Raw genomic sequence first — 9,838 nt, forward strand, 5'->3', positions numbered from 1 at the left:
GGCGTAAAAGAGGCAAGAGACAGCGGGGTAATGCTCTTGACTGTTAGGGGAGCACGTAGCGTCCGGCAATAGCTTTTGCGGCCGGTTGGGGGTGAACAGCTCGATTGAGACTGGGCGATTAGTGTTCAACAAAATACAATGCGTGTAATATTGAGATTTGGTTCATTCGTCAGAGCACTGGGCTCCTTGTCCCGCGGTGACTACAGTGAGAATGATGAGAGGAGCTTGCTTCTAGAAGCTCTACAGCTGCTAGAACTTCCTACGGCTGGGCGCTTCTAATACAATGGGATGGTGCGCACCGTCTTCCTGCTCATTCTTTGTCGAGTGTCCTAGGTGAGGGCGTTTTGAGTTTTCGGTTTTGAGCTTGGCATCCCAAGTTTGACGCAGACCATGTTTTCAGACGGGAATAGAGGGAGGGGCGGAAGGAAAGGGAGGAGAGGAGACGAGGAGAAGAAGAAGAAGGAGCGGGGGTGAGCTTCTAAGCAGTATGATTGAAACACTCGTTGTTTCCCCGTTTCTTGTCCCGTTTATGTATGTGTGTGTGTGTGCGTGTGTGTGTGTGGTTTACATGGTTCTAGAACACGTGAGAATGAGCCCGCGAACTACGATACCGTCTCATTTGTCTACGTATATTCGCTTCCAGGAATGATGGACCACTTGACACTCTTAGGCGACTGAAAGACTGGAGATGACTTCACAAACCTTGTTCTCACAGGTTCCGGTCGAGTTTGAGAGGCAGCCTACAGTAGAGACGGATTGTGTGCAGAAAACTGTCCTCACGCATTCGAAATGAAGATGAGAATAAACGGTAAAATCATGATTCGTACGAATGCCGCCTATAATGACGTGGAAACTCTTATCCCAAAGAAAAGCCCTCTTGTCTGAGCCCTAGAATCTCTCTTCATGCCTCATGTCCAACATGACCAGGAAAAGAGTCTGTCATCGCTTCCGCTTCATCGCCCAATATCACACCAACAGGCCAGGAAGCCGCTTGGAAGGACGTTTGCAAAGCCACCATGTTCTCCAATTACAAGGGATCTCGGACGGATCTGCTCCTCACAGTTCCTCCGTGATCCACTTGTCCTGTTTGCTCTGCGAGACGGCCTTCTCGTCGTACGTTCCCCAGGAGCTCTTGAGCGCCACGGCCTTGAAGTCAAAAGTAATGCCCTGATCGTTGGTTCCTATGCCGCGGGAGAGAACAATGCTGTCGAGGGGCTTATCAGTGAAGTAGAGCATGGTGCCGGCCTCGACACCGCCGTTGACGTAGACCTCGAGGACGGAGCGATCGAGGATGCCGTGTAGCTGGAACTCGACGTTGCCGCTGGAGCCTTCGCTCGAGGCGGCCTCGAGGGCTTGGACGTTGGAGACGCCAAAGGTGCCGGACCTATCCCACACCGCGCTGGCGCGACCAATGTTGAGGTTGGCCGTGGGGGCCCCGCTGCCGGAGGCACCCGTGAAGTCGAAGCCGAGAGAGACTTGCTCCGTGCCGTTTGACTGGGAGCCCCGGAAGGCCAATTGAGCAGAAGCCGTCGAGCCTTCCTGGAGGAGAGTCTTTGCCATCTTGACGGTCAAGGTCCACTCTACAGCTGGGTTGTAGTCGCGGATGACGGCGCTGCTGCCCTCAATGCCCGATACGTCCTTCTCGTCAAGGATGGGATTCCAGCCGGACGTCGAGCTCACCAGCTTCGACAGGTCGCCGGCCGGCGCCGACATGAGTCGGTTGGTGTTGGAGTCCAACCAGTGCCGGCGCACACCGCCCATGCAGTGACGCCATCCCTCTTGGTCGGTCGGCGTGCAGCACCCATAGAGCGTCGCGTCAACCGCCCACGAGACGGAGTATGCATCTTGGTTGGCGTCGTTGAGGTTCTGGAAGTGGAAGAAGGCGGTGGCGTACTTATCGGGGCCAAAGTCAAAGTCATAGATGGAGAAGGTGTCCTGGCGCGAGAAGATTCCTCTCCGCGAGGCGAGGCTGGCGGGCACATCCGGGGTGAAGGTGGTGCCATCCCACTCGCCCGTGATGTACTTGACTGCAGCACCGCCAGTCGGGCCACCACCCCCCAGGCTGAGAGTCAGAACCCACTTAGCGCCCACGATGCTTCCAGACTTGTCCTTTCGGGGGATCTGGAGGAATTGAGGGCACTCAATCAAACCAATATTTCGCTGCGGGTTCCAGATGGACGACTGCGTCCAGTTGACCAAGTTGGTGGAGGTGTAGAAGGCGACCTCACTCTCGAGCGACAGAACCATGACCCAGGTATTGGTCTCATGGTGGAAGGATGGCTTGGGGTCGCGGAATCCGTGTCTGTTGAGCGAGATAATGGGGTTGTTCTCGTACTGGTTGAAGGTCTCGCCGCCATCGTATGACCATGCAAGATGCTGGGATTCCTGATCAGGCTCCCATGAGGTGTAGTAGGCGATGATGTTGTCCTTTCCGCTTGTCTTGTCTGACGGGAAGAAGCCGGAGGTATTGTTCTTGTCGACGACGACGCTTCCCGACCAGATGGAGCCATCGCGCGCAGTGGCAGGAATGGCAACAGGATGGTCAACCCAATTGTAGAATTCGGTGGCCGTCGTGTGGCCCCAGTGCTTCACGCCATCGCCAGCGACGTTGTCGGCATCTGAGTCAAAAAGTCAGTCGTGAAGTCCTGAAGAAGTTTGAAACATTGAAACCAGGCCAATCTTGGCATAGTCTCATCGAAGCAGTGACACATGGCATGCCAGATTAGAATGCATCGCAGGGAGAAGAACATGTACGGTAAGGTAGGGGAAGGAAAGAAAGCATGCGGTGTGTCTCATTCCGCGCCAAAATGCGGGGGTGGAATTGCAACGCTCATCATCGCGCATGTGATGTTTCCGTCTTTGGCAGAGGCGCAACCCTCACGCCAACGGGAACTAGCACGTGTGCAGAATGCAGATCCAATGAAACGGGCAGAAAGGCGCGACATTGACATTGCACAGGACAAACATCGGTAACCGCTCGCCCGGAACCTGCGCAATGCGTTGCACAACTCAAAATACCCGCGGCTTTGGTAGATGTTTCCACTACGGTACTTTGTGTTTGGGGGGAGTTTGGGGAACAGGTGGATTGAAAAATGAAGGGGGAAAGGCGGTAGTGGAAGAGACTTACACTGGTAGTACATGTGCCAGACACCGTCCGAGTCAACAAAGAGGCCGTTTGGATCATTAAGCCATTCGGCGGGTGGTGAGAAGTGGATTTGGGGCCGCCAGCGGCCGGATCTGTCGGCTGCTTGTCTCGCCATGATTGCTGCTGGAGCTTCGTCGTCTATTGAGCGTTTGAGGTCTGATGAGAAGTGGGCGCGTTCTGCATCGGAGAAGAAGCCTGGCAGAGCGTATGACGGTGCTGCGAGCAGTGTCGACAGAAGCGATGTGTAGAAAAGATGCTGCCTCATGGTTGCAAGAGTTCGGCTCCCCGGGCTATAAGAGAGAACCAGTGTCAAGGTTTCGGCCAAACGGTGCGGCGGCGGGTAAGGGGGTGCTGTTCCCTGATCAACAGACTTCGGATGGGGGTGAGTAGCGGAGCGTGTCAGCTTAAAGGTAGAGTGACTTTAGGACGAAGCTTGTGTAAGGTAATCAATGAACTGTAAGTCTGAGGCACAAAAAAGGCAAGGTAGTTCAGCTGAGAGGGAACACCAAGAAGTCTGGGGGTAAGACAATATGGGGAGATAGAAGAAGGTCTTTTTCGTCCACGAACGAGCTAGAGAAGAGCGGGAACAGAAATGACGGATCTAGAGAGAGAGGAGAGCGGGTATTTAATCACGAAGAAGCAAAAGAAGGTGAATCAACCTCGGGAGGTGTCTCTCACAACATGCAGTAGCCCACATCCAGACAGCAAGCAGTAGACAGAAAAAGAAAAAAAAGGAAGAAGAAAAAACGACAACGGCGAACTAGGCGCAGTGACATTGGCTTAGCTTGAACTCCGCTGGCTGAGTAGCTGTTGCACCAGCGTCCGGGCAAGTTCAATGGCAGGCGGCAGCGGGAGACTGGCGAGAGAAAGACGTGCGCCATCATCTCAGCAGGGCCTTTCGAACGGAATCATGGCACTGGACGCCAAGGACGCAAAGGGGAAGGGGGCATCGCACACCATGCGTCCAAGACTGGTCTCATGACTCTCTGTCCGGTTGGCAGGTGGCTGGCTCTCGTGGCCTCCTTTTTTCTGCTTCGGTTCGCAAACCACGGCTTACACCCCGCGCCGAGTTGGCCCATCTCCAATTATTTTCTTCTAGAAAGTTGGGGTAAGGTAGCCGTCAGGGGGGGAACTGACTGTACCCCCCCAAACTTGCGGTAAACAACGCTGGATTGTGTAACCACAAGAGGGAGGGAAAATGGGAGAGGAAGAGAAAGAAAAAAACAGGTGTGTGGTGTGAGGTGAACCACCAGCTGATTGATTGTGAGCACAACCCCGCAAAACAGCTAGGTATTCCAGGACTGCGTAGGCGGCCGGCGGTAGGGACTGGGGCTACATCGTACGCCCCGGACTGGCCAAAGAGGGCCCGTTCCCGTCCCTACTTTCCCCGGATTTCGATTGGTCAGGTGGCCAGGATTTCGATTGGTCAGGTGGCCAGGATTTGCGTTGCTTGCATTATTGAAGGCGACCTAGCTTGGGTTGATCAACTTGAATTGTGGTGACGTTCTGCAGCGATTTTCCAGGATGGAACCATGTATCTGGGGAACGGATGCGGGGGTTGATTGTTTACTGCTCTCGACGGGGACAATGCGCTCAGATTTCTCAATGTTCCATCAAGAACCAACAATAGAGAAAGAAAACAATGACCATGTGAGCGGCCTGGTCTTGGCTCTCGAAGTAACATCGGTGAGGACGAGGCCATTGACTAGCATGTGGATGAGACCAAAAAAAAAAAAAAAAAAAAAAAAAAAAAAAAAAAAAAGACAATGACCGAGGAGGTTTTGATGAGGGGAAAGGAGCCTGACTGCATCGTGCAAGTTGGCGTTGTTGGCCTTGCCTATCCTCAGTGTTCGAGACGTTGGCAGGCACGCGGGGTTCTAAAAGTGGATCCCTCTCTCTGCCCCTCATCAGGTCAGCATTCGTATTGCCGAAGGGAGGACATTGAAACAAAGAAGGGAAACTGCCCCCCATTCACGCCGGGAAAGAACAATGTTTGGCAGGAAGGTCGCAAGCCAAGGCGGAAAGGAACATCCTTCCCATCGGCAAATTTCCTACGTTGTTATCCGTACTTTCAATGGATGTGTTTTTTTTATGCGGAAGCCAAGACGGGCCGGAAGGCAACCTACCTGCCTACCGGGCTACCTACACAACTCTCTCAATCCTGTTCTGGAGATGACGCTGTTTGTCTCGGCTGCTCTTCGCTCCGACAGTTTGCCCTCCTGAATGATGGCCGGAATGGCAACATCTGCTCCAAGCGGCGTCTGACTCCTTCGCGCGCATGTCCACACCACTTCTCCAAATTCTCAACGTAACAACTGCTACGCTCCAGATACTCCGTCATCCTACCCTGCCTCACTCGAGCCAACAGACCGCTAGATCGTGAACGCCTTTTGGTGCGTATCACCTCACATCTGCACATCTTCCAGCCTCCCTGCCTACCTGGGATGCCCACCCCAGTTTGTGGTCGGGGAACCTTTGAGAGAAATCTTCCAGATCACCTGCAGACCAACAAAATACAACGGCGCGCGAGATCTGAGCAAGACACGGATCGACGCCGAGTCAGAGACATGGCGCCCACGCGATGCCGGCCCTAACCGCAACTTTCACCTTCGACTTGTACCACCCGAGTCATGATGCTATAGTCACCAGCCCTTAGCAATCGTTCTGACGTTACTTCAAATATGCATCGCGAGTCTTTCTTCAGACCACGAGACAGCGACGATCTTTTGTCCGTCTTTCTCCGTCTTGCCATCGCTGTCTACCTCGAGCATCACAGTCGTTGATGACGAAGTTCGCTGCCCTCACATATCACATCTTGCATCGCCACGAGACAACAACACTCGCATTGCATTCGATGCAACGTCCAGGCGAGACTAGCATCGCCTTTGTTGATTATCATTACAAACAACGCGAGGCTTTGTGGCCATGCTCACGTTCATGCCGGCCCAACTTCGGCATCCGACTGTGTTGCCAGAGTCACCGGCCCAGGAACATATCCAGACGTTACAATAGACGCAGACCCTTGACAGGCTGGTCTCATGTTGGCCGCTGGGCAATCATTGACACCTTATATGCTCCCCCGCCTTTCTGGCTTTGGTCCGACTGCCACGTGACGAATGTCTCCCTCGCCCTTCAAAGCATTCAAAACCTATACTGCGGCCAGGTTTCGTCGAAAGAAAAACCATCAACAGCATCGCCAAATCTAGAACCTTATGGCGCAAACAATGCAGCCGAGGCGTTCCTCCTCACAGGCCCACCACCTTCGTCGACCTGTACGATGATACGCCATTATCGGTCTAGACTTGGTCGTACCACTTGAATCAATGAAGCTGCTGCTATAGCGACTTCATGACTCTCGTCATCATCTCCAACCTTGCCGTTCACGCGCCCTCGGCTTCCCTCATTTGGAAGTCTTCCGGCCAAGCGGTTGTGAAGTTTCTGTTGCTGCCCGTCGTCCGCCACCATCGAGTATTATGGTGGGAACCCGGATGCTTAGCTTCAAGACGGAGCATTAAGATGTGCACTATCGATGGCCCTGTAGTTGGAGCCGCAGGTGTTGCTGCCCACGCGGCCTGGCCTGGACTTTTCTGCAGCCGGAATGCTCAGGAACGACGATGCAGTCTCGCATGTGGCGCTACGTGCGAACATTCCCTTGGACACGACTTTTACTAACAGCGCAAAGCTCGCGATATTTCTTCCGGCTAGGTCAGCTTCGTGTTAACTAGCAGTCATCTAGTACGTCCCGTTCTGGAGAATGTGCCGAGGAAATACTGGAGGCGGAGCCCAATGCCAAGAGGCCATCGGCGGAAGATGGCCGCGTCCAGATTATCAGATGAGCTTGATTCATGCCAGGGGCAAGGCGAAGCGAACGACCAATGACGTGCGTATTTGATCAGGCTAGCACTTGAGGTTGTCGCTAACGTAGATGGTCGTTGAAGAAAAGGGTGCTCTCGGGCAGAAGCCGTTTGAGGTAGGGATGGGATGGAATTCCGACCATCTGGTTGAGCTGGAGACTCGTGTTCGACCATGTCGGTTTCTCTGTTATCATCATCTTCCTCTTTGGGCCCTCGATCTTGTGTTCAGTCTCATCATCTTGGTCCTGGTTTCCGTAAGAGCACTCTCCAGCAGGAAGCAGGGCTGCTGCGGCTCCTTGGTGGTCTGGTCTCGTGCACGCCGTCTGCCCAAAAGCTCGGTGAGAGATGACATTGAAGGATGGGTTGGGCGAATAATGGCGCGCCAAAACTAAGGTTGAGCGGAGCCCAACGTGTGAGTGCTGGGCAGATATGCAGGTTGCCCAAACTGACCAACGGCGAGCCCCAGTTTCGACGTTCCGATCATCTCCAATTGGCTCATGTTCCCTCTAGTATGCTCCAATATGCTGCCCACCCTGCGTTATCAGACCAATGCGAGTGAATGCTAGCGAATGGTAGCGACTGCTAGCCTCTAGACTTTTGAGGCCCCCTCCTCTCCTATGCACCGCCCCGCCGTGCCCGCCAGATCCAGCACCGTCGAATCTGCGCTCACTTTACTTAAGTATCGCCACGGCCCGGCTCCTTGTCCGTGAGCCAAAAGGTCTCGACTCTCCGCTTTCCCCCACGTCTGCTTCAAATCCTGGACTCCCGAAAAACCCGGAACATCCAATCCCGCCACCCCGCGCCGCCATCAGCCTCATCCCGAGAAGCTTGTCTGAATCCAGCAACCCGGACGTAACTCAATCTCCATTTTATATAATCTCAGCCGTTATCCCGTCTTGTCCACTTCCGCTCTCGGACTCCATCGACTTCGGCTACTTTCGACTACTTACTTTTGACTGTCCACTCTCGACAGCAATTCGAACAAGATACTCCAAGCAAACACTGCTTCAGGAGAATCATCTCAAGCCTCACATACCTAACGGAATGGCCCGATAGCATCCCCACGCTTCAACCTCAACTGCCCGTCACAAAACACCATTACCTCTTTTGGTAGCCTCCCCGGAGAATCATCATCTATTCTGAGAGCCGCATGCGGGGAATTTCCCCGCCTACTCTTTGACTCGGTCAAAGCACCCTTACACCCCAGGGCTCGCTGTTGCCTTTGGATCTGTTAACCGCTTAACCGTCCTCCCTATTTCCGACGACCCCTCCCCCTTCGAACGGGTCGGTCTAAGCCTTGATCATCGGATCAGGTCTTTTAACAAACCCTCACCCAGGAAACCCAACACTCTGCCACGGTGGCGTTCTACCTAGACACCAATATACAACCCAACCTCGTTGACTCTTGTTATTGCGTGTTACTCGGAAACACCATTTGCTACTGCGAATACTACTCCGACCAAACCATCACCACCACACTGAAGCTAGACTCAGTCGACGATCCACCTCCGATCATCGGCATCGGCTTGCCGTGTTCATCTTCATCATGGAGATCACCTATGGCACCTGGTGTCATGGAGTGTCCACTCGACACCCCCTCTTATTCTTCGGAAACGCTGAGCCCGACCCGAAGCCCCCTAAACCCCGGGAACGAAAATGAAAGCGATAAGGCCAGCGACAGCGGGTTCAGCAACGGCGTCGCGACGCCCGCTGCTGCCGGTATCGATATTTCGCGATTACGTTTTGAATGCCGTTGGCAGAATTGTGGCAAGGTCTTCCGCAGACCTAGCGATTTGACGTAAATCTCACCTCACTCTCCTTTTCTCTCTATTATCCTTATGACTAGCCCCCTCTCCCTCTCTTTCTCAAGCTTGTCAAGAGTCTGAAGCAATCCCCCCCTTCATTTTAAGATATGGTGAGAAATTCCATAAAACTGACATCAAATCCCCATCAGCAAACATGAGAGGTACCATATCAAGGAGTACCTCTGCGACGAAGCGAGCTGCGACAAGGCCTTTGCGACGATGAAGGACCTGAAGCGGCACAAGAAGACGCACGAGACGCTCGACGGCGACGGCGCGGGCGGGGGCTACCGGTGCCGTGTCCCCGGGTGCCGAAAGGCGAAGACGGGACACGTGTATAACCGCCGCGACAACTTTGTTCGTCACCTGCGGACCAAGCATGTGGGTATGGACTTTGATGTTAGGGAGGAGTTTGATGTGACGTACTGAGATGTACGTCGTAGGTGGTATGAACGTGCAGATAAGGTAGTTGGGGGGTGAAGAATTAAGGCGGGGGCGGGGGTTATGGAAATGAGGAGGACGGGGATCGGTTTTTTTTCTCTTCTCTTTGCGGCTTCTTTTTTACTCCGTTCAACTTTGCGATGTGGACATGGTCTACGCAACCCGGCAACAGATTCAACTGTTTTTCTCTTCTTTTTTCGGTATTTCCGAATTTGGGTTTGGGATGGTTTGCTTTCTTTTACAAGCTGCTGAACCAGATAAGGGAAGATTCATAGACTTGGGAGGGAATACTCGATTTTGATGTCTTTTCGTTGTTTCCTTTGGTCGGATTTTCAGGACATTTGATACCTAGGTATGTTCATGAAAACATGAAATGGGCTTATGATTGGGCTTATGATTGAGTACGATTCAACGGCCGGATTAGGATCTTGGGCCTGAGATGAGTTCGCTTACTGTGGGGGGGAATATAATGAGACTAGAAAAAGTCTGGTTTGATTTACTATACCCTGAGCCTCTGTTATCGTGACCTTGATGCATGGATGAACTGCCCTAGCCTGGAATTGGTGCCGGTTTCTTCTGGCACCTGTGAGTTATGA

General features: G+C 53.2%; 3 protein-coding genes across 3 annotated transcripts; 2 read left to right on the top strand and 1 right to left on the bottom strand.

The window, feature by feature from the left end:
• Nucleotides 1-1,056: 1,056 nt before the first annotated feature.
• BDP55DRAFT_562321 (glycosyl hydrolase) lies at nt 1,057-3,260 on the bottom strand (the record flags this gene model as incomplete). Its single annotated transcript, XM_060570145.1, has 2 exons — nt 1,057-2,618; nt 3,128-3,260. The coding sequence occupies 2 exons, from the start codon at nt 3,258-3,260 to the stop codon at nt 1,057-1,059; spliced, it is 1,695 nt and encodes a 564-aa protein (XP_060424476.1).
• A 2,486-nt stretch (nt 3,261-5,746) lies between these two features.
• On the top strand, nt 5,747-6,767 carry BDP55DRAFT_334286 (uncharacterized protein). The gene has a single exon (XM_060566871.1). It carries the CDS (start codon nt 5,928-5,930, stop codon nt 6,462-6,464), a length of 537 nt encoding a protein of 178 aa, XP_060424477.1. The 5' UTR covers nt 5,747-5,927; the 3' UTR covers nt 6,465-6,767.
• Nucleotides 6,768-8,558: 1,791 nt separating this feature from the next.
• Nucleotides 8,559-9,230, top strand: BDP55DRAFT_562360 (uncharacterized protein; the record flags this gene model as incomplete). Its single annotated transcript, XM_060570148.1, has 2 exons — nt 8,559-8,797; nt 8,954-9,230. The coding sequence occupies 2 exons, from the start codon at nt 8,559-8,561 to the stop codon at nt 9,228-9,230; spliced, it is 516 nt and encodes a 171-aa protein (XP_060424478.1).
• Nucleotides 9,231-9,838: the final 608 nt, after the last annotated feature.

Source organism: Colletotrichum godetiae (genome assembly GCF_030913485.1).
Source record: "Colletotrichum godetiae strain CBS 193.32 chromosome Unknown BDP55scaffold_57, whole genome shotgun sequence".
Taxonomy (NCBI): Eukaryota; Fungi; Ascomycota; class Sordariomycetes; order Glomerellales; family Glomerellaceae; genus Colletotrichum; species Colletotrichum godetiae.